The 25,787-nt window shown below is 41.8% G+C and overlaps 1 protein-coding gene across 4 annotated transcripts in view; it reads right to left on the bottom strand.

Moving 5' to 3' along the window:
* The window catches only part of arb2a (ARB2 cotranscriptional regulator A), a 151,111-nt gene that overhangs the window by 59,632 nt on the left and 65,692 nt on the right, over positions 1-25,787 (bottom strand). For all 4 annotated transcript variants that reach the window (XM_071482653.1, XM_071482654.1, XM_071482650.1 and 1 more), the window contains exon 8: positions 20,135-20,254. In XM_071482653.1, coding sequence (XP_071338754.1) covers positions 20,135-20,254 — 120 coding nt within the window. The remainder of the gene's footprint in view (positions 1-20,134; positions 20,255-25,787) is intronic.

Below are 25,787 nucleotides of genomic sequence, written 5' to 3'. Positions count from 1 at the left end.
AAGGTTGGAAAACACATGGCGCAGACACACTAACACATACACCCCCATAAATCCCTACACGCCAACATTGGAACATGAGCACAAACACAAACACATAGAGACATGTACACATTGCAAGCATGTGTAGAGTTTGCAAAGACAGCGGCAAGGGATGGAAAAAACAAACATAAAGGCTGATTGATGCTCTGGCAGCGACTTTTTTCTATCATAAATCAATAAGGACAATAGACTTATCCACTGCTGGATTTGGCTTTTAATGACTGGGATTCACCACATGGACGATGTTAGTGTGTCATCGCTCGTTTCTATCTACGTTTTACTGAACTGATCTGAGGTCATAGAGGGCCAGATCGGAGTGGAAGTGCCGTGTGTTCAGCTACTCTACCTACCCTGTCTCTGTGACACATACACACACAGACATCCCTGTTCGTCCCTGACTGTGAAAACACAGGCAGCTGGCCCCCCACGCTCCAACACCCTCCACAGGAAGAGACAACACCAGCGCTTCCTGTGGCTTTGAAGCAGCGGTCCCAGGTCCCCTGTCGGTCCCCAGCTTCCTTTGTCTTAACCGCAGGAAGGAAACCCTCTCTAGCACGAGGCCACGGGGCCCAAGGGAGCGAGAAGGAGTGTGTTTGTGTGCGTGCATCTTTCAGTGCTGTGGGAGTGTGCAGAGGTTTTGCTCGCTGAGGTCACATGCATTTACTCACAGGGTTTTTTCCCCTCTGACTCTCCAGTGTATGAACCCTAGCTGTGGCAAGCGTGTAGAGAGGGAGGGAGAGAGCAGTAGAAAACTGCAATAACTTCCTCCTGTCTTTCCTGTTTCCTTTCACGGCTGTTCCCCACATGCATGATGGAGGAAAGATGAGGGAGAGAGAGAAAGGGAGGATGGTGGGTAGATAGAGCGAGTGAGATCTGACAGGGTGAGGAAAGGGGCATTCCTGATTTGTGTGAGAGACAGCGCCTGATGCAGGGTAGTGTGAAATTGTGTTTGTCTGTGTGCGTGTTGGGGAAGAGTCTATGTGTCTATAAACATGCAAACCACACACACACACACACACACACACACACACACACACAAATATGTATATACATACATACAGACACGTAGACACATGCATGGACACACCAACATCAGTGGGGTGGTGAGGAAAAGGAAGGCCAATAAATATTTACTGACACAGCAGAAGTGGAGAATGGTTGTCCACTGGTGGAAACAAAAGGCAGAGGATGAGGAGCAGCGTGCCAGGAAACCTGCCGGCTGTGGGCGCTGCGCCCCGCTTGTGCCCGCATGGAAAACAAGAGGAAGACGGGAAGGGCAGACGGAGGAGGGAGAGAGGGCAGGGAGGATGGGATGGAGGGAGGGAGGGAGGGACGAACAGGGCTGTGGGTAAGGGAGTGCACATAAACAATGGCAGACCCTAGAGAAAAGAAACTGTTGACTTAAAATAATGGAATTAGTTTCTTGAAGACGATGTTGAGTGAGAATTTGACGTCTGAGGGAGTTGGTTTGTTCAATCAATTGTATGTGCAATCATCCATGTATATATATATATACAAAAAATATTACTTCTTCAAACAACGATATATAACTTTGTGAATCTCTTCTCACATTTTTAAGTATAAATGATTTCCCACATAATCTTTTCTCTTCCTGTTAGTTATGTATAATTCCACAAAATCATAATGAATCCATGAAACACTTAAATTCCTATTGGTTTCCAACTGACTGACAACTCCACCAAGCCATTCAGACCTGATAAGCCAAGCTGACTGTCAAATGTACAGCAGTATTTCATAGTTACTACAACACAGCTCAGTTAGTTTCTAATTAAGGTTAGTGTTAATGATATTAACTCCCAACAGTTTGATCAATTACATTTCTGTCACAATGAAAAGACTGGTACTCGTTGTCAAATTGCTCGAGCTATACCCCAATGTTCACATTGAAATGATATTGACACAATTAAGAAAGTGGACAAAGTTTTGTAACATTAGTAGTTAAGGATGTCCATGTATTGTTTAGTGACAGCAATTACAGAAATTCTCCAAATGATAATTTCTAATTAGGCAGCATTCCTTAAAAAAATGAAATTACAGCCTGGTGACTAATTAAAGTCTTGCGTTAATTAGACTACATCTTAGTTAAGAAAACCAGCACAAGGTTTGGTGGGCAATGTCTTCATCATTCCCAAATCAAATGGCCATATTAACAGCTTTGGTCTACAGAGTGAAATGAGAAAGTTACTTTTGCATAGTGGAAACAGTCTAGGCCTCATCATCTCCACTCGCCTTTTCTCTCCCTCTCTCTCTCACTCTGAAAGTGCTTCTTTCTTGTCTTTCTCCCTGTCTCTCAACCCTCCGGCAATGCTGTAAAATAGAAACCTAACCTCAATATTTTCCCTCACGGTGCTGGGACTTGCTGGCCCATTAAATTCCCCTTCCCATGTGTCAGCTTGCACATTTCCACCATGAAATTTTCGTATAATTAAACTTTCTTAATGATTTATAAGCTATAATAATAGCCGTAAGTATTTCAGAGCAGGTTAAAGGGACAGCCTTTAAGTGCACGCCGGGGGATGACCCTGTTTTAACATAGTTTCGGATGGGTGACTCTCGGCAGGAGACCAGGATGGATAGGGTGAGGGAGAATGAGATTGACGGAGGGAGGGAGTGCACGAGAGGGCCTAACAAGGGTGGGTGGAGGAGGAGGCTGAGACCTCTGTGTCGTAACTCAGGGTGATTCTGACATGGAGGAGAACCGAGAGCTCCCTGAACCCTGGCAGGGAGGAGACAGCTTACCACGGACAGACAGAGAGAGAGAGACACACATGCAGAGCAGGCATACGGTGCAACAGAGGCTTAAAAGCTGAGAGAAAGACGGAAACTCGAACTAGGAGAGGAAAAGAAGACACAGCTAGAGAGAGACAGGAAGAGAAAGAGGGAAGAAATACACACTACAGAATATCATAAGATGTGGAAAACAGATTCTACTAAATCAAAGTGAAATATTATGAGGCACATTATTTTTTAAAAAGTTAGATAAACAGACTTGGTCCTGGGGAATCAAACACACAGTCATAAACTGACAAAGTTTACTGTAAGAATATAAAGCAGTAACGTCTAAATGATGTGCACAAACAGTTTACATGCATGTTCTGGGGCACGGGCACATACACACACACACACACACACACACACACACACACACACACACAGATGTTTGCTCTCTGCTGCCTCTCTGACGGCAAGGCTGATATGATTGCCACTTAGGAAATCAGTGTGTTTTCACACCACTCTCAGCTCTGCCAAAGCTAATGTGTTAAATATCCATCGGGTACTGCTGTCCATTTCTGAGACACACACACACACACACACACACACACAGACAGCCTTAGGGGCTGATGAACACTGATGCCTTGTACTAACTGAGCCCAACGTTGGCATTCGAGCCAAAATTTCTAAATTGGGGTGCAGTGAGAAAATTTCAACAAGCTATGATGTGGAATTTCCACTCAATTCTTCTAAATTTGTTGTGAGAAGGTTGAAGTGGAGCTAAATTTTAACAATTGTGTGACTTTCTTCACTACGCTTGTTGTTGTCAAGAAATACCCACTTTTTTTCCCTCATACAAATACAGTTTTTTTTTTCTTCTAAGATCCATACAAATTCACTTTCTTGCTTCACAAATCAACACATGAAGCCCAGCTACTGTATGTGTTTTGAAAAGGTGGAGTCTGCTAATGGCAAAACCTACCAAATATCTCAGTGGACTGTTTTTCACCTTAGCTGTGAATGGGGGAGGAGGAAGAGAAGGAAAATGAAACAAAAACAACAAATCTGGAGGCGCCTGCTGCTCCGCACATTACTGGCAAATCAGGTGTGTGTGTGTGTGTGTGTGTGTGTGTCTGCAGGGCTGCAGGAGTTGGATTCTCAGGGGGAGGTGTTTTGTATAAACTTCCAGGGCCACTCGACCCATCCCCTAAAAAAAAAAAAAGTTCGGGGGAAAAGGGAAGAGGAGAAGAGGTAAAAGAAAGTGACAAAGACAGCGTTCCCCCCTTCAGTTATCATCCTCGACTCCTTCATATTTGCTCATCTCCTGTGCCGTGGGGCAAGAGGGAAAGAGAGATCCCCCGAAAAAAAAAAAAGAAAAGAAAAAAAACAGGCTCTGTGATCCCCCTGTACTCAAACGAAGGAGAGAGTGAAGGAGGGAAAACTACAGAAGGCCAACTGAAATTAATGGAAATATATAACAATCTGAAATTAACTTCTCATTGCCACTAGCCATGATTTAAAACCGCTTTTTAACGAGAGGAAAGATGAGTCAGAAAAAAAAGAGAGAAAGAAGGGGTTGAGGCCATATTACAAATTGGACAGGCTGGGGGAAACTACAAGTTAATTTGCCCTATCATGTAAAAACTTTGCTGTTCTTTAGGCACATTCACTTAAATGATTATTTTTATGCCCAAAGTAATCAAGACATAAGAATAAAAGATTAAAAATAATACTAATGTAGGGCATAAGAAAATACAAAGCAATTCAATTAGTCAATTAAACAGCCAGGATAAAGTAAAAAAACAAAGCCATTTAAAGTATCTAACCTGTATCATGATGTTTGTTGGACCAAGTTTAACAACAAAAACATTCTCTCTTCTAGCCTTAAATACAAATTTAAATTCCATAGATAGTCCAAAGTTACAAATAAAAATGAAAAGCCTCAACTTTTGGCTCTGTTGTTGCTTAAAAAACAACAACCAAAAAAAACAAAGAACATGATGCCAAAAAAAAAGTAAATAAATTGATAAAATTATAGTGACACTACACACTGGCATTAAAGAATTATCATTATTATTATTATTATGATTATTATATTGTTTAAAGTAAACACTGAAATCATATTTTGAATAAAATATAAAAACACTCGCAAATAAAAATAATTTACTTTTTATTTCCTCTGTTCACAGCGTTTTATAATTTAATAAACTATTATAATTTTATAATAGTTTATTAAAATAATGTGCGAAAAAAGCACAGCTGTATACTCTAGAGTACATAATGAAATCACCACAATGATTCCCTTAATGAATGAAATGTAAAATTTACAAAAACTAGTACACCAGTTGAAGTGCTTTTCAAGTGATATTGTTGATTAAAAACAAAGCCTGAGAGAAGGGTGTGGAGCACATACATACACATACACACACACACAAACACACACACATACAGAGCACGCACACACAATACAGTATAAAGTATATTATTAATGTTGTAAAAAAAAAAAAAAGCAATTAAATCAAAGTGGTATAGAGCCTGAAGCTATGAGGACTGTCAATTCTGCTGGAAATGCCACAGAAGATTACAGTTGGGTTTGTGGATTCCATGAACCCTTTTTTGATTAGGGAGTCAATTATTTCTCATTACTGAAGATGCTATTTCGGAAAAAGACCTTGTCAGTCAATCATGCAAAAAGTCCTCGAAAAGCGTGAATAAACCATTAAAGAGAGAGGCAGGTGGGGGGGTGGTGGGGGGAGCACACTGACCCTTTTCCCCACCCAAACTCCTACTTGTAGTCAAATTACCTTTTTAACTATTACACCTCTGTCAGGTCTTTGTCAGCGTATGCTAATTAGGGCCTTCAGTGGAGAACATTTGAAAAGAAAACAGTATATTTATTAGTTTATCTCAGAAAAAGGCATTTACCCAGAGCTGAAGGTAAGTTTGAATGTGGTGATTATCTTGTCATTTTCAGGCTGTTTGTCTAAGAGTGTGCATGTGTGCGTCAGAAGGTGTTTGTGTGTATGAGCGCGCACGTGTCAGTGTGTGATTGAGCACTGGTGTATATGACTCCAGGTAATGTGCTGTTGTGTGTGTATGTGTGTGGATGGACGTACATATGTGCATTCATACATATATAATACATATTTATATGTGTGTGTGTGTGTGTGTACTTTAGCTGCTTTCAGCACACTGATAGGCAAGCGCAGCACATTTCTCCTGTCCTCTTTGTTCTGTGTTGGGTTTGACACCTCTAAACAATAGCAGCGCTTCACTTCGCCCAGCCCCAACCCACCGCCAACCACACACTGCATGGACGGGAGCTGCCAATTAGCACTATCAAACACCCCTCATCAGCTGTCTGCTTACTACAAAAAAAAAAAAAAAAAAACACAATACCACAACAAATCAATAATTCTGAGTTTCCTTCAGAAACAATCACATTCATCAGTGGACTTAAGGATACACAAGAGGAGTAAGCATGATCGCTAATTGTATAATATGGATTGTGCATATATAAAAGATGCACAGAAAACAACTCGAGTACTGCCACATGAAGTGGAGCATCACAAAAAGCTCTCAACCAAAAGAGTTGAAACAAAGGTCTGCGTCCTCTCTGTCTCCTCTCCAACTTTGGTGTCTAAAGCTGATCCTCATTTTGGGGCCGCCCTGGCCTGTATGCAACCAAGGTCCCTTGACTAAATCACTCGCCTTTTGGATAAACAGGGCAGTCGTTCTCAAGCATTCTCTTTTTTCTCACACACAAAAACTGTCATCCACTCAAAACTGCACCACTCTCTCTTTAGTTTATCTACCTTTGTGTAATGCCACGCTGGGTGAGCTGTGTTTTTGGCGGCCACCGGGCAGCCAGACAATATGGTGTGACCCAGGGGACAGAGGGTCGACGTGGGGAGAGAGACATTGAGAGGGGGGCCTGTCATGGAGAGAGGGTCTCAGAGGGCTGGAGGTGAGCAGAGGTGTCTGTGAGATGACTGTCGCTCCTCTCGGTGGTCCAAGCCCTTTTCATTAACCCACACCCCTGGGTTCACCAAACAGAAACAGGGGGTGGAAGTAAGGACAGGGGGGTGCAGTCGGGTGCAGAGCACTAGCCCTGGTGACCACCAGAGACCTGCTGCTTGCCTGCCTTCCTGTCTGTCTGAATGCAGATCTTTGTCATCCATTACAGACAAGGGACTGCTTTTTAACAAAATACAAACACAACCAGGAGCACATGCACAGGCACACAGACACAGACAGAACACACGCATACAAAAATACACACGCATTGAAGCCTGCTAAGGGAACAGAGAGGTAACAAAGGACAGGCAGTGCCCCCTAGTGTTTTCATCAAAGAGAAATCAGACCAAATCAACCATCACCCCAAGCAAAGCCACAAAAACAGATACAGGAGGGGAGCAAGAAAAAAGAGAGAGAGGGTGGGGGGGGGCAAGAGGTGAAGAGGCTGGATTCATGGGAGAAGTGCCATCACGTGGAAGGCACAAGGGTGGGGGTGGGTGCCTAAGGTGGAGGGGGCACTAGACACTAGGGGAAGGAAAGACAGGGATGGAGGGAGCAAGGGATAAAGAAGGGATGGAAGTTAAAGAGTGAGCATGGATGGGGTGTATAGTATACATGTTAACTGGTAGGTGGTGGAGAGGGTGGTAAAAGATGTCTGACATGTTTTTAATATTTGAGGCTGAGAGAGCGAAAAAGTGAGAGGGAGAAGGAGAAGGAGAGAGGCAGGGAGGCCACGCATGAAAACTGATGTCAGAGAAGTCCAGAGGAATCGTCCAGTGTGAAGCCATCTAATAGGAAAGCAGAATATATATGAGACTGGGACACACATGCGAGCACACACACACAGACTGTGAACTACTAAGCCACCCAGTGTGGCCTGGTAACTGATCTGAACATGAACCACAAACTAATGAGTGACATGACAGGGGAAAAAATGAAAACCTAGCTTACTGGGACAACAAACAAGCCCTTTGGAGTAAAATGCACATTCATGCTTGAAGATGAAAACATTTCACAAACATAAACATATAAAAAAAAAATATCAGTGCAAATGTGTGCCTGTGTTTTATTCTTTAGTTGGACAGCAAATCCAGCTTCATATTCCCACCGAGAAGCAAGGCCTGCCCTTAAGTGAGTTCCGCATTGAGCTCCAAGCCAGCAAAGACATCAAAGCCTGCTCCACACCAGGAGTCTCTCGCTCGCTCTCCTTCTCGTTTCCTCTCTCTACCTTCCTTTTGCTCTTTCATAACCCCCATCGTATTTCACAGCACATAAAGCCTTAAAATGGCACATAAAACAGTTCATCTCTTTTCACTGTCAGCTTTCTAGGCTTAAAAAATTAAATATGTTTCACTGCAGGTACATAACTAAAACACACCCCTGGAAAAAAATTGCCATAAAGGATTCAAACTAGGCTTTCCATAAGTATCGGAGGCTATAGAGTTGGAAATAGATCAGCTAAATAGTCAGTACGGGGTATTTCAAGCTTGAACTGTACAAGGTGTGAAGTGACTGAGAAACTGTACGGTTGCCATCAATACCATCATTGTGTGTTTTCTGTTAAAACACTAGTGATATGTGCAGGAAATAAAAATCGCATTTTCTGCAGGTGATGCATTGATGCTGAAAAATTCTCTACAAACACACTAAAAGAATGCTGTGACCCTGGTGTTTGGACGGTTTGGAGTAGGCAAGGCGAAAACACCACAGAATACCAACACCCCATTCAATGAACTTTAAAAGCAGTGAAAGACAGAGAGCAGAGAGTGAAGGAGGCGGGCGTGGATGGAGATGCAGACTTTGAAGGAAAAAAAAAGCAAAGAGGAGAGAGAAGATGAGAGAAACAGAAACCGAGGAGGGAGAGAGGGTTTAAACTTCAACCCTGGAGTCAGTGAGTTCACTGACATTTGCACCAGAATCCGCCTAGCTGCTCCTCACAGCTTTTCAGAAACGACACTTTCTCTCCTTTCAATTCCTAAGACTTATTCTTCCTCCTATATTCACTGCAGAATGAGACCATTCACAGTCTTGAGGGCAGAGAAAGAAAAAAAAAAAGACAGAAAAGCAAACTGGATTGAATGTGTTAAATTCGAGTGATGCCCGCCTGACAATTTGCAACCCTGTATGTCCTCAAGATTCTTCTCGTATATTGTATGCATTCTTATGGCAGAATTAACAAGGGGGAGGAAAAGAAAAAAAAATGACATGTGACAAGCGATTCATTTGAGCTGTCAACATGTCATCTTCACCACATTCAAACCTCACATCACCCGCTCGTATTCCCTCTCTGGTGAAGGTGACCTAGGTCGTAACCAGCTGACACACCCACACAGAGCAGGTGAATGCATGGAAAAACCACAGTGGGAACAGCGACTGTGAGAGATTAGCAAGAATGAAAGGCATGTTAGAGCAAAAGGATAAATAGGCAAAAGAAAAATGTGGCATCCACTTAGAAAAGGGAGACAAATGAGGATACCATTTTAACAAATTGAAAGCAACTTGTATTTTGAGGTAAAAAAAATATATACATTTCATGTATAATTAATTTGATAATATTGAATGATAAAGTTCCGATAATATATATAAATATATATAAATATATATATATATAAATTAACAGCACCTCAGAGATGAATTTTTAATACGTACTGACTGTGAGGAGGAGAAAGCAGTGAGAAAAATTGTGTTCTAAGACAGATGTTTGTTGAAAAAGACAAAAAAAAAAAAACCTGTGTAAAGGAGACAGATAGAAGTGAGGTCAGTCTCGAGTGAAGGATCGGAGTGAAATGGCAAAGAATGAAGTAGCAAGGCCGATGTGAAGTTAAGGTTAAGAGAGGGAAGAGAAAGAGAAAGTGACTGAATCGGAAGCAAAGGGGAAGAGCAAAGAACAGACGAAAGACCATATATGTGGGTCGTGAGATAAAAGAAAGCAAATGAGAAGAGGTAAGTTTACAGATAAGTGTTAAGAGAGAGGAGACAGTAGGAGTGTGACCAAAGAAGCTCAGAGGAGAGGGAGAGTCACAAAAAAAAAGAACAGTAATGTGGAGTGGTTTGACAACAGGGGCAAGGGGCAAAGAAAGAATGAGTGAGAGAAGGCGAGTTTCATTACAAATTAAGAAGAAAGGTAAAACACAACAAATGCCGGCGAAAGGAGCGAAAGAAATGGACAGCAGTGCCCAATGGGTATTAAAGAGTGAATGAAAGACTGAGAGAGCTCTGAAGTAGAGGAGAGGGAAGAGAGCGAGACCTTGCCTCTGAGGCAACGAGCCGAGAGGAACGAGAGAAGCAGACAAAGCCGCGCACTGCTCTCACACAGCAGAACAAAGAGAAGAGGTGCATCATGGGAGTCTGAGCCTTGCGCCACCTCTGACGCCATGCTGGATAAACACACAATGGAACGTATGCACAAATTAAAACGCAAACCTGCAAGCCTTCATGTAATAATCAAGGACACGATTAGTATATAGACCTCTGCAGGGTGAGGTTTCCTGCTCTCAGTGACTTTCCTCCACAACTCCCATAAAGCTACACAAATGCAGTGAGGTCATCAAGTGAATGGGAAAGTGGTCTCAGACCTTTGGACTCCACTGTATATATTAAATGATTAGGGTCTGTCCGTCATAAACTCGACTCAAGACAATAGAGAAAGCTTTGATTAATATTGACTTTACAATAGCATAAAAATGCTGCTAATAGATAATAGAGAGCAGGGAATCCTTGAGTAAACCAAGACAGCATCCTCACTGATCAAGTGACTAGGTAGAGAGAAGGAAGACTGTCCAAGCAATACAAGGCCAACAGTGCTGGTGAAAGAGTGGAAACAGGCAAGAGGAGGAGAGAAAAAAACTAAAGTGAAAGACGCACTGGGAGAGGAGTGCTTTTTCTGTAGCACACTGATACAAATACACCAGGGTTGAAGCAGAGGCTCAAGATGAACAGCAAGGGAGGAGAGCTGTTCAACCTTAGCAGCAATTCAGGTATGAGTGAAAATGCTAATATCTTTGTGTGCGTACTGAGTGTTCTGTGTGTTTCATCAATAATCTGATTAAGTGCTTATATGCATGTATTTACGCCTGTAAAAGCAGCATATACAGTATCATTGTATTGCATTTACTTATTCAGGAAGGAAACAGGCTGAAGGAGTAAGGACACAGGGGTGGCAGGGTGAAACTGAATTTTATTTTCTTAGCTTAAGTGTCAAAATTCAAAGGAAAAGTATGCAAAATTATCAAGATATTGGCTCTAAAGTTTTCCATCTACCCCTTCTGACTCCTACTTGCCCCTCTGTTGTGTTTTCTCTTTCTTTTTCTTTCTTTTTCGTCTCCTTCCTCTCTCTCTTCCTCCGGCAGGTCTGATATGCCGGAGCTGCAGCTGAACTCTGAGTAGCACTGTCTCCGGGAAAAAACAAAGTGATCAATGTGAGAAGGCACGGGGCGCTCATGGACAGGCCAATCAATGGTGGAAAGAACCTTGCCCAGGGCCTTATGCAAATGGAAGCACGTCCCGTAACCTCGGGAGTGAACATGCGCACTAGATCAATGGGACGAGGGTAGAACCTTACAGCAAGATCAGCCTCAGCCAGTAAATATGTAATGATGAATCCCTCAAGATTTAACTGAACTCAAATGAACTTCAACTAGCTCAGCTTCTTATATCACAAAGTGGCAAGAAAGACCCTGTGTTGAAGAGGTGGGGTATGGGGTGGGTGGAGCAGGACAAGAGAGATTAAAAAGAGCCTCTGCACCATGATGCACTGAAGACAGATGGATTTTTCACTTCCTTTTCACTAGGGAGGAAAAAAAACAGGAAGACAAAAAGGTGAGAGGAGACTTATGAATAGTCACCTCAACAATACTTGTTTGAGATGTAATGATTTTCAATTACATCACCATGGCAACATCTGTGTGTTTTGATGAACGAAGGAGAAGAGCGGGTAACCGTGACGACCTGGTGAAAGCGTGCTCGGTCATTCAAAACCAAGGATGGTCAGACCAAGGACCGGATGAGGAAAAGGTATTTCAAATGAACAGCTGACATTTATTTATACCCTTATATACTGAAGTTTGGAATTAGTATCAATCAAAACCTATCACAGACCACTTAGAGACAGTGCATGACTTAATAAGCACAAGGTTACCATTACAGGTGGAAAGACTAATAACTTTTCTCTCTGTAAGAAACTGATATGAAAAAAGACAGGTGTGTACTCAAACAACTGACTACCACTGAGTAAAGAGAGAAATATAGAATTACTAAAAAAGAGAGAATGATGGGTTCTTGAACCAACAACACAAACCACGATGTATGGAAGCAATCCTGAAACGTATTGATGACTCTAGCATTTGGGGCTGTTGAGAATAATATAGCAGAGTTTGATAATAACAAGACACAAATAGCCATACACATTCAGTATATTTTAAATAGGTCAGTATGCCTTGAATTGCCCTTGGTTGTTGGTTAAATCTCAAATGACACATTTTAACCCTAGTTCAAAAAAAAAAAAAAAAAAAAGTTTGGGAAACAAGAAAAAAATGAAATGAACAAAGATGCTTTATCTAGCTATACCTGCAGTACTCCTGACACAAAGTTCAGTTCAATTGTTAAAACATCATACACAAAGTGAATCACTTCCCTGGGAGCTTCCCTTCACCAGTCTACCTTTTCCGACTTGCAACAGCCCTCTAGGAGCATCTATTTTACTCCACTGATTGGAGAAAGTTACTCCCTAAAAAGGAGAAGAAAGTCAACTGATCACAATAATGTTAGTGTCCATGGGGTTGCTAGTTACCTAGTTGTGAGAGAGTGGTATGTACGGTAGGAAAATATAGGTACCTACACACATTTTTCTATAAAGAGACTTAATGGGCACATATCCCCAAAGCTGTATGAATAAATCCTCTCGAAATCCATTTTTCTCATTGATAAGATAACAACTCCTGACTAATAAGTTCAGTTAGTTGTTGTTGGTTAGTGATGAATGAGAAAATCAGATAGGAAGATGCTAGCAACAAAATGGACAGATGATGGAGGAGGATAGCTCAATGGACAGATGTGATCCACTATGTATTCTAGCCAACTATAGCAATTTTGTACTGCCGTTTGCTCAGGCTGCTTCCAAACAACCTCACTAAAAAGAAGAAAGCAGGATATGTACAATGGAAGAAGCCACATGTAAAAAATACACATAAACCACAGACTCAAACTGACAGTGTTTATTTTCTTAGAGCTTGACTGTCTTGCAGCCGTATTGCAATAAAACAAGACAGAATTAATAATGAAAGCAATCAAAAAATGCAGTAAAGACCCAAAAAAATTAGAATCTCTTTCACACAAAATCACTTTCTCTAGACACTCATGGAATAACACATGAGAGACAAGAGTAAAGTATTTTCAACCCCCCGCTCCTCTCCAACACCACAAATGTAATCTAGAAACCAAAGATGCTCCTGAAACATAGAGAGAAACACCAACAAAGGTGAGAATAATGGCGACGTATTGAAGGGAATACTTCACAAAGCCTATTGTGTGAGTATCCTTTTCAGGCAGCAAACCCGCTGTAATTTGGTCTGCGTCATCTGCCTCTAGTCACAATGCAGCACTACAGCTTTGAAATGGATGGCAAATGAAGGCCATTTGTACATAATCACAGCAGATAGAAGAATTCAGAAGCCCTACAATGTGTTGTTGAGGTGGAAAGAAAGACCTTGGTCTATCTGTGGCAGCCAGCGCAGCTAAGGTTTGGCAAGGGAGGTCTTTTTTCCAGAAACAAGCAAATCAATTCAAATCAAATCAGCTTGCTAGCCGTGACATTTAAACAGTTCAATTTACATCCTTATGTTAAGAGGAGAGCCGCTCTCTAAGATGCCTATTCATTCACAAAGAAATTAGACATCTATATTTCAGCTGCTTAATAGAGCAAATATGCTGTAGCTGTACTGAGGAACAAGCCATGTCTTTTCATGGTGTACAAAGGGCTAGGCACTGTCTGTCATTACGAGCAGAGCACAAAAACACAGAGAGGGATAATATACACAATATAGACAGGAGTAGAAAACCGGATCATGCATGATATGCATGCATTACAACATACATGCACACGCAAGTGTGTTCAAACACACACGCAAAGGCACATACACATACACCATCAGCGGTGATGGTGTATGTCCTGAGGGCTGCTGTCCTGCTGTGCAGGCTGGCAGGCACTTTTGTCGTGGTGGTCCTTTTGTTTCACATCAAACAAAACGCCACAGCTTTGCATACGGCTCAACTAATTTCTGCTAGTGTGCCCCAGCCATTTATCATCGCCTCTCACCCTCTCCTCCTCTCCTCCCCTAACGTGGCTCTGATAGCTGCTCTCCACCAAGCTGTTCTGCTCAGGACGATACAGGCTTCTCCAGGCTAGCGCTGACACACACAGACGTTCACATATGCATATGTGCACACACACATACACTCAGGCAAACATAGACCCATACAATATGTGTGCACCCACTTGCAGACATACACACACAAATGCACATTAGCACACACAGACAGACATACACACAGGAAACTGCACTACTCCTGCACCGCTTGCAAGCCCGCAAGCTATGGAGAACCTTGAGATAAAAACAGACCTTCTCTTCATCCCCTCCAGAAGCAATAGACAGGCTAGCACTCAGAGTTTCGAAGGCGGCCGAGACGTGCATACAACATTAGATGAGGGGATTTTCAGAGCCTGTGTACGGACTTCTTCACAGCTGGGATGATTTTGTCAACAAATTAAAGAGATTTTTGCTTGTGTGGTGATGAACACAGGTGAAGGTTGCACTGGTCCTTGAAGAGCATTTCAGACAGATATGAATGTGAAATTTAGTTTGACACAATTTAAAGGAATCCACCAACATTTTAAGAAAATAAACTTGTTAAATAAACTTGTTTGCTGTGTGACTGGGATTAAGACACTGTGATAAAACCAATATCAGTTTTATGTCAGAGCATTCAGCTGAGAGATTGGTCTGGGACTTGTCTAGTCTAGAAAAGAACAAACACTGGAAGCAGAGGGAAAACTACTAGCCTCCAACAAAAGAGAAAAGTTCCATCAACTTCAAATTTGTCTTGTTTATATTTTGTGTTGTGTTTGCTGACAAGCTGGTCATCAATCCATCTAAAAACAAGTCGGAAGCTTTTTTTAAGAGTTAGGAAAGTGTGGAAACAACTTTCTCATCATGATGCAGTCACATCTCCCAGTAACTTTAAACCACAATGTGTAATTTCTACACAACCCAAATACACAAATTAGATGACAATGAGAAAACAAATAAGTAGCCTGTATTTTCCTTTAAAATCACAGAAGTTCACATTGCATTTCATGACATTATAAAAGGTGAATTCAGCTGTATGTTATTATATTATTTTCCGGATGCATGTTGCAAAAAAGAATAAGGAGTGGAAAACAGTGTTTGCACCGCACCATGTGTTCTGTGGGCTGTTACCATGCCAGTCATGGAGCGGTACAGACCACTGCCAGACCCAGAGTCTTGCACAGAGGGCATAGTTGGCACCGCCGCTGCCCTGAGGGTCATCACGTCAGAGAGAGGGGGAATTAGGAGGATGAAGGAAATGGGGACACGAAACAGGATGTAAAGCAGAGCCGATTTTGGGATGGCAAACATTGTGTACTGTAATAAAGATATCAAAAAAGGAGTGTGAAACCTAAAGACTGACTAGGTAAACAAATATGAAAAATAAATTTTAAAAACTGTGGCAATGCAAAAAGAAATGGCCATGAGCTTGTTTGAAAAAATTCCCTGAGGTTACTGAATTGGAAATCTTAAAGAGGAAAAGAAAGTCCATACTTATACTTCAACTTGTGAATCTGATTAGGCAAAAACTATGCACAGTGTAACACAAATGAATGTATTGTTCATGCATCGTCCATACTGTACAACATAAAAACTGAAATTAAATCACTTTCTAAACTCTGAGCGATGTAAAACAAACTTCTCTGACTCAGACTGATTCACCCAGCAGTGTTTCATCTTCCTCATCCTCCACACACCAGTATAACGATGAAGTCCACAAGGAGTGAAGAAATCCTCCATATCTATCTGTCTCACCTCAAGCATCTCTTCCCACATCTGACACTTCGCCACAACACACACATACACTTACACACACACATGAAACCAAGGACGAGAGAGAGAAAACTAGATATATTCATTATAGATTGAAACAGATGGCACCATCCACAAAGTGTACAGACATACTTTGCAAGCATGCACTGTATGTATCTGACGTGTTCTCAGAGGACACCTAAAATCTGTAATCATGTTTTTGAGGGGCTGTTGTGGCGGCTGGCTGGTTGTCTGGTTGGCACCCACACATTTGTGTACAGGGAGACAGATGCATTCTTACATAAGACATTATATAATGCTGCCCTGTCCTATCCAATAAGACTGCTCCTTTTTCACTCTGTGAGCGGGAAGGTTAGTGCGGGTAAAATACTTTACCCCTCCACCTCCCACCCCCCACTCCTGGCAACGAATAAAGATGAAAAGACAGGCTGAGCGGAGGGAGAGATGGAGGCAGGGCTCTATCGCCTCTGTCCCTTCCTCTCCCTCTGGTTCGTTCTCAGGTGAGGTTTTGTTCTCAGGTGAGGTTTTGTCCTCAGGTGAAGAAAGGATAATGTGAACCTGGAAATAAACATGGCCAGTTTACAGTATGTGTGTGTGTTGTGTGTATAACACAGAAAGACAGAGAGAGCAAGATGGTCCATAGGCTAAAACCCCTTAGACTTTGAATATAGGAATACTGGGTTCAAAACAAAGTAGCATGACTGGGGGAACATGACTCATCTTCCTTTAAAACTATAAAGCCCAGAGAGATGGAGAAGGAGGAGCAGGGAGGAACAGGCTGGCCAAGCATGAAAACAGATGTCAGAGGAGACTAGAGACGCTTAGGAATAGACAGAGAGAAGGACAGAAGTGCAAAACAGTGAACTGGGATGGATAGATGGATTCTGCGATAGCTAAAGAATGCTAGAGAGGGGAAAAGGGCGAAAAAGGTGGGGGTGAAGCAAAGAAAGAGTGAGCAGCCTTCCCCCTGCAGCGCAAGCCTCTCTTTCTCTCTTGCGCTCTCATTCAAAGGCAGTTAGCTACTCTTTGATGTATCTATAATTAGTCAGTACACACTGTGAAGTGTTTTAAAAGAAATCAAATTGCAATGAAACACTTCAGCACTCCAAACAGGGGCTAACATGCTCCGGAGCAAGGGGAGCGAGCAGCAGAAATTAATGGCGGGCCTTTTTGATGTGCTTGATCAGAAATGTATTTATTAACTGCAAAGGGGAGTAGTAATTAACCCACAGACAGCTTGTTTTCTCTGGGTCTTCTCATGTGTCAAATGGTTCATCCCGCAAGGCTCCACTCTCCACTCGCCTGCTCATGTGCACACACCTCCCATCCTGTCCCGCTGGACCACTTTCTCCTCAATTAAGTAGATGGTGTGCGTGTGTATGAATGTGTGTATGTGTGTGTGCTTGTATGTGCGTGAGTGTGTGCATGCTTATATGTGAGGGACTGCAAAAATACAACAAGTAATATATGTACAGTGTAGTGGCGGCTTTAAATCCCGTGTGTATATTTATGTGGTACTCCTGTAAAGTGTATGTCTGCAAGTGGGGACACGTTTGAGTGCATTTGGATAAAAAGCCAAACAGCCTAAAGTAGAGCCTCATGCTTTATGTGAAAAAAAAACCTGAAGATTTCAAAAATGATTGCATGAATGCATAACTGAATTGAACATGTCTACAGTCTTCTCTCTTTAAACTAAGTATTTGATAGGTCTAGGTATGCAATTGAGGGTAGCTAATAAAAACTATGAATGTGTTATATACTATGTGTTTGTGTTCGTGTCAGGTAGGAAGAGGTGAAGGAGTTTCGACACTGATAGACAACAGAAGCTGGGAGGGCCTCGAGGGAAACCTGACAATAGTGTATTCGAACATCCTGTCACTTAAAGTGAACACAAGGATCTTTCAAGTCTCTGTTTTGAAGTTATCTTCACCATACTGAATCTGCTATATATGCACATATTGTATATGAGTGTTTTTAAGAGGGTTTTCACGTGACAAGGACATCACATAAAAGAAAGCAGTTAGAACCTCATCTAGGCCTTTACACAGATACACACACACACACATACATATACACACACAGAGTCTAACTGAAGGAGACACAGAGAGACAGAAAGATACAAATAGAAAGAATAGCTAGTCTTCGTCACACTGTGAGAAAGCCCAGGAGATTGTGAGGCTGTCACGGACAAAACACTGCATGAATATTTAGCAGCCAAATTAAAATTACAAAATACTAAACAAAAAAAGAGTAGGTGAAAGAAAAAGAAAGAAAATAAAATATTCCTGAAAACACCAGTGGGACAAGTGCCCACCTTTAATCCCCCACTAGCCGTATCCTCATTGTGCTGCCTCCCTCCTCCTCCCCTGCCTAAGAAGAGAGAGAGAGATACTGTATGTCCTAAATAATATGGGATGCGATGAATCTAGTAGTAAATCCTTTAGATCAAGAAACCAGCAGACTGGCAACATAACACAGCTCTCAGATCATAGAGAGGCTTGCAAACACAACTAGCACAGTGTGTTAGCTAGAAGAGCTTAATACAGTGTAGTCCTTTACACTAACTGTATTTTAAATGCTAACAGAGCTAGCGCAGCATGTTATAAGCTTGGCACTGAGCCAGGCTACCTACATACAAGTGATTGTTTTGGATTTTAGAAATCATAAAGCTTTAAATTAGAAATAATTTATAATTTAATTTATATAATAATGTTTTTTTTGGGTTATATTTGGCCTCAGAAAGCTATTGTATACTGGAATTAAGTAAGACATTAACTAATTAAAATTAGTTTTATATAGTATAGTAACTTTCTTACATTTCTTCTTCTTCTTTTTTTTTTTGTTTTAGAATATGAGCCCCAAATGTCACATGTGATTGTTTTCTTTTCAGCGGCAAAGCAAATGCAAGTTATCAGAAAAATTATTCAACAAATATATTTAAAAGATTGCATAAAACAGAACATGTAAAACACAAAGTACATATATTTTTGACTTTTATATTATCTGCCAACACTGCATCCAAAACATCACATCCCTAGATCATCTTTTTAGTTATCTATGAGTGCTCAATTTTAAATTCCATCATCATTTTTGGACGAGGATTTAACAGATTGGAACAAAAAGAGCTGAAAGCCAGAGTCAGATTTTATCCCTTTTGAAGCACATTAACCACACAGTACAGTACAGTTTGCCTTGCTTTATGTGCCACTGGTGTATATATTAGACTGGATGACAAATCAAGCAGCAAGTAGCAAGCTGGCAAGGTACAAACATAAACTTCCCCACCATCAAACACTCCTCCTTCTAAATGCTTTACCAACCCAGTAAGGATAACTCATGATGACTGGCTATCTGCACACTGAAGCTTTATTATTAGGTAACTCGAGTCATTAAAACACGAACAGAAGTGAAAGTGATGATCAATATGTGATACAGGGTCCCAGTAGGACACCGCAGTAAACCAAAGAATAGAAAATAAAGCATTAACCTCAGAAGCCTTCATATAACCCGTAAAAGACACACTGCAGGCCCAGGTAGCTCAAGGGTGCAGTTATAAAGCCAAGAGGCTGGCCAAACTTTTATTTTCACCCTCCCCTGTGCACCATTAATTCCTTCAAATCCACTTCCCTCCCACCATCTTTCAACCTATCCTCTGTCTCTCTTAAGGCTGGGAGATCTGCATGCTATGCAGCAGATCTGCTTTAACAGTACCACTGTTGTTGTATTGCCATCCCTAGATTTAGCTATCCAGCCCTCTACTTTCCCCTCTTTTCCTTGTGCTCTTGATGTGTAGAGGAGGTGGATAGTGCCCAAGGACAAGGATGAACCAGATTGTTTACAGAAGCAGTACTTTTTCAAAGAAACTAAATGCTATTTATTTTTAATTGTTCCACCATGTTTCACACAGTATCACTCTTTTGGTTGTCTCCCTGAGGTGACCAGTGCTGCCCCGCATGTTTGTTGAAATGTGAGTCTAAGTTTGAGAATATGTGGGTTTTTGCATACTAATATGTGTGCATGTACTGTATGGATGTTAGTACTGTATGTACTGTAGCAATGCAAACTTGCAACTTGCAAACAAATTTTAGTCTGTATAAGACATGGAATATTCAGATTTTCCAGCATGAACATGTCTGAGAGTGATTGTGCTGACAGAAGAGTATTGTGTCTCAGTGTGTCTTTATGTCAGTGGGAGGTAGGAAGGATAAGTGGAAAACTAAAACACTCACCAGCTCAACAAAAGACAGCCCTCCATAGCTGTGGGCCATGATGAAGACATTCTTGGCTGCTGCTTTGGACACAAAGTGGTCCCACACATAGAGCACGTGTTCCTCAGACGAGCCATTTTCCTGCAACAGAAAGAAAAGCCACCCCAATATTAGATCCATAACCAAATAGATGAAGGGAAACCTTACGAGCTTGAACTCTGTCAACAAACTCTGACAAGCACAGCTGTGCAATTAAGAAACATTTAGGACGTCCAGCCAGTGAGACTGAAACATCAATAGAAATGTCACATTTTCAGAAATTTTATGCTACAGCATCAAAACTGGGACCCGAGGGCCAGCCAAAAAGAGAGAGATATAAAAGAGAAACAAAAAAGTGGTGGTGGCCTGAGGTGATTTCTATAAAGAGCCACACTTCAGCAGATCAATAAGTCTTGCATATTGCAAATGCCCTAAATGTAAAATTCAATAGCCTGGGTGACGTAACGTTTAAATCTTAATTTGTACCCTGTTGCTGAATCGATGGCCCATCTATACACCAGTAGAGGCATAATGGGAAGACACTAGGGGAAGGTCAAAGGAAAAAACAACAGTGAGAAAATATACAAATGCATATACAAAAACACACACACACACACTCAGGCGCAGTGTCGCACCCATGCACACAAAATACACCTACATATGTTCCTATTCTTATCTGCATGTGCACAGTTATACACACACGTTCAGCACACACGTAACTAGAAGACATGTTTAATTAACCAGAGATGTAAGCATTTATCCAGGGCTGGAAAGAACAATAGTAAAAGTACAAACGAGAAAAGGGCATCCAATAATGAACTTGTGACATTGATTTTAGACTTTGATTTCCTATCAAACTGTCTGGTTCACAACAGAAATCCACAATACATTCCCACAAGAAGTTACACTAAACATGGAGCATTGTCGACTAGAAACACCTAGATCGGAACACCACGCTGCATTTAAGATAGCACCACACTGGATGCAAACACGATATGCACGCACACACAAGCACACACACATTTCTCCTAATTAGCATACAGATGTATATATAAAAAAAGAATGTCTCGAAATAAACAAACACATGGCCTATGGAGAATGTAACCTCATCTGTTAATTGAGTGTCAAACTCTTCCATGTGACGCCCAAACAAATAATTAGTGATATGAGGTAAAGGACAGAGGAGGCGTCTTAAGAGACTATCCTGTTAGTTTCCATAAATGTGTTTGCATTTTCCAAAGTGAGATAGTATATTATCACAGAAAGATAATTACTTCAACATTCGCTCTCATAAACGTAGTAACTGAGAAGAAAGTGTAGAACACATACACATGTTACAGAAAATATGGCTTAAAGTTTACTTTTAGAACAAGGTGAGGCAGCTTGTGATGTGATGGGATGTTTTCACTTGCACGCATCTGTGTGTACAAGTTGGTGTGTAAGTCTGTGTGTGCTTGCACTATTTGATGATGTGCTGATGTGTGTTTTTGTTGCTGTGTTGGTCTAGAGGTAAATTAACCTGTCAGAGTGTTTGTGTTTACTGCTAGATTAGCATGAGGGGGTTGTAGTGTCAGCACCCACCTCTATTCACAGAGTGTGATGCAAGAGCAGGCAACTCTGTTCTGCCCTGCCCTTCTGCCATCACTGATGTGCATGTGCATGTGCTTGTGTGTGTGTGTGTGTGTGTGTGTGTGTGTGTGTGTGTGTGTGCGTGCATGAGTGTGTGAGTTATCCACGGAGGGGCCGGCTGAAGCAGAGTTGTCAGTCTGAAAGGCTGTGGCATCAAAGTCCTTTGAAGTCTCCCTCCTCTCTCCTCCGCCATGTCACCCTTCCTCTGTGAAGCCCATTTCATTAGCCTCCCACTGTCCCTCTCTCCTTTCCTCTCTTCTACCTTCTTTTTCTCCTCTGTTGATTCCACCTGTTTTTCTTTACACTCCTCCATCTCCTGTTTTTTCCATCTCTCCAACCACACTTCACTCACCATGTCTGACAAAAAGACATTAGGTAGGGTTTGTTACTGTACAGGACACCTACTTACACCTTTATGCGTGCGTGCGTCCGCGTGCGTGCATGCACGTGCGTGCGTGCGTGTGTGTGTGTGAGACATTTGCGTAACCGAAACTTCTAAAATTGCTGTTATCAACTGATTGAAGGAAAAATGTGTCAATGATTGATAACTGACAAATTAATTTGTCAGATATTAATTTTCAGTCAGTGTGAAGAGAAGATATTTTATTTATTGCTATACTATGTATAGTATCAATTTTAATAAACATATTGCTCGTTTGATGTCTTCATCATGGCAAATGGGTCCCCCCTGTGTTCCTGACTCGATCACCCGACCCGACACACACAAACATACACACATTCTTTGCCTACAACCTCAGCATCAGGCGACAGAGTGACTGACTACCTGGCATGGCAGTGTAGTGAATTATCTAAACAGCATTTGCATATTGTAGCAATTATTTCCTGGGGTTAATTAGCTGCAGTGGAGCACGCCGCCCTGCGAGACTGGCTTCCTGTCACCAGCTCTCACAGTATCGTAGCTTATTTATTTATTTTCTACTGTTTCTCCCCAGTTTGTTTGTGTGTATTTGTGTGTGTGCATATATGTGTGTGTGTGTGTGTGTGTGTGTGTATGTTGTGAATGCATCTGCCAACACTGTCAGAATAGTATCCCAACTGCACACCTGTTGCCAACATCCTTCAGCCATGACTGTCAAGGGATATTTGAAGGTGTGTACTGTTTGTGTGTGTTTACATACATAGTGATCCATACTGTCCCCGCAGAGAATATAAAGTACAAATCTGCTCCCTAGACAGTCACAGGACCAGACAGTCTCCAGATGCTGACAGCTAACTATTATCAAAAAGAAATAAAAATGGTGAGAGAGCTAGAGAAATGAGATGGATGGATAGATAGAGTGAGAAAGAGAGTGAACAAGAGAGAGAACCATATGTGGAGAGTTTACAGTATATGTGTGTGTATGTGTGTCTAGCAGAAAGAGAGAGTAGTCCATGCATTTGACTGGTTCTCTTAGCTCTGGAGTTAGAATTCACAAACATGTTGTGTGCCCCCCCCCCCCCCCCCCCCCACCCCCCCACTCACTCACTCACACACACTCACACTCACACTCACACACACACACACACACACACACACACACACACACACACACATGCTTCATGCATGCAAATAGGACTAATGTGCATATATTGTCAGTCATCATGACCTCTAGTGCAGACAGCTCCCTATAGTACAATCTTGTGTAAGTAGTTTCATCACACAGCTTGTGATTAAAGTGATATATACTCAGTGATTGGACGGCTCAGTCAGTACAGTGAGGATGCTGCCAAACATGCCTTTGAGCATATACTGTGTAAGGGCTATGTACTCAACATACAGAGGGGTGACAAAGGAAAAACTTGAAAAATGAGTGGAGAAGCAGGTAGATATGAGGGGTCTCTGACTGATAAGTATAATGTGAATCATGTTATGGTCTTCACAGTCACTAGATCTCAACACTGACGTGTTAGACAGCGCGCTCCACCACCATCATCAAAACTGAGGGAAAAAAATGAGGGAATATCTTTTGGAAGAATGGTGTTCATCTCTCCAGTAGAGTTCAGAGACAAGTAGAATCAATGTCAGGGCACACTGAAACTGTTCTGATGGCCCGTGGTTACCCAACACCTTATTAAGACACTTTATGTTGGTTTTTCCTTTAATTTGTCACCCGACTGTATATGCATGAAGTTTTTGCACAACTCCAAAGGTTACAGTGATTCAACAAGCCAAAATGTGGTTTTAGGCAAGTTCCTGCTTCCCAATCAACAGAAGGCTGATTATGTGTTATAGCTTACGTCACCATTAAAACTGCTAGACAACCTGCTACAAGACATTGTGCATGACTATCGACCCCACTTTTAGTCCATAAGTGGTTCCAACTGTTGAATGTGTTTGCCTTCCCATTGTCTAGTTTCAAGAATTTGTTCAATTTAGTTCTTTCCTTTACTTACACAATAACAACTCACACTCCATTCCAGTGTCTCACATAATTGCATGCAACCTTGAACACACACACATGCACGCATGCAAACAGACATGCTCCAATGTTGCACACAGACAGATTGCAACTCCCATACACAGACACACACACATACACACGTTCTCTTGTTTCTTCAGAAGTTGTCCGGTCCAATACTTGCCCTGTGTTTATTCACTGTAATGAGAAGCAGAGAGAGGAGAGCAGAGGAGAGCAGCCAGAATAACAGCCCCAACGCCAACACAAACCCAGTGTCTGACCAACACAGGAAACAATGAATCTAACAACATCAACGCACTCTGACAAACAACCACTGCAGACCTCCCTGCTCCTCCCCTCTGCTCCTCCTCCTCAGTCATCCAAAACACACACGACTTCAGAAAACTTCTGGGATTTCTAGTCAGGAGACAGAGAGCAGTGTGAACCGGACGGAATCTAGAGGATAAAAGCCATTGTACTTTTTACACTCAGAAACCTTTCAGTGGTGGCCAGAAGTGTCAACACAGTGTCACGGGATGCCTGGACAACTTCATTGGGTTTGTACTCTTTTTCCTGGATAGGGCTGTTTCCAATCTTGCAAAAATGTCAATAAGTATTTCAAGGTGTTAAGATTGAGAGCTGAAGTAGAATCAAAAGTAATACAAACACACATCACACAACAACACTATCCCAGAGTTCCTTCCCACAAAGGAAGAGGTACAAACAAATTACTCAAATTACACAGGAGCTCTCTTGCTCTCTCTCTCTCTCTCTCATTCACACACACGCAAAACCTCTGAGTGACTGACTGGCCAACTGATCTTTCTCAATCTCTCAGTCCCCTCCTGCTCTCAGGCCACACACTGGGTAAACCCACCACCAGTCATTATTAACACACTTTAATATATCCTGATCAGCACAGAACAGGATTGTTTTCATTTGGCCTAATGATTAAATATCAAATAAGCACTGTATGTAATTACAAGGCTGGTATTAGCAAAGTGATTATTAGAGTGAGTTAGTCTGTGTTTGTGTGTGTGTGATTGCGTACAAGTCTCTGTGCACACAATTAAAAAGTGGACCTCGACGACACCTGTTTGCAATTGCATTCTAATCAATGTCTGGGATGTGTACTCCTTCGCCATCTCCTTTCCTTTTTTCCTTCCCTTCCTGTCTTTGTTTCTTCCCTTACTGGCTTTTAAGGCAGACAGAGAGCTGAAGTTAGCTAGAAGCTGTCTGGGAGCTGATGGGTCTACTAGAGTGTGGGTGAAAGGAAGGTATGGTGCAAATTAGTAGCAGAGATGGGAAAATAATGACTGTGGCATTGTGGGTAATTAGCAGGTATGGTACCTATGGAGAGTTGGGAATGTAATGATGTGAGAAAGAGACAGAGAAAAGGGAGAATGAGGTGAAAAACGTGTGCAAGACTAACAAAAAGGGGGGGGGGACTGCACATGTGTGTGTGTGTGTGTGTGTGTGTGTGTGTGTGTGTGTGTGTGTGTGTGTGTGTGTGTGTGTGTGTGTGTGTGTGTGTGCGAGAGAGAGAGAAAGAGAGGAGGAGAAATGTATGTGTAGTGTGTTATTCAACTTTGCAATTGGGGGATATA

This window comes from Trachinotus anak, unplaced genomic scaffold, assembly GCF_046630095.1.
Source record: "Trachinotus anak isolate AG129_WGS33_773 ecotype Australia unplaced genomic scaffold, CSIRO_AGI_Tana_v1 ptg000008l, whole genome shotgun sequence".
NCBI lineage: Eukaryota > Metazoa > Chordata > Actinopteri > Carangiformes > Carangidae > Trachinotus > Trachinotus anak.
The sequence above is the reverse complement of the archived record's forward strand: the minus strand, read 5'-3'. Positions and strand labels throughout refer to the sequence as shown.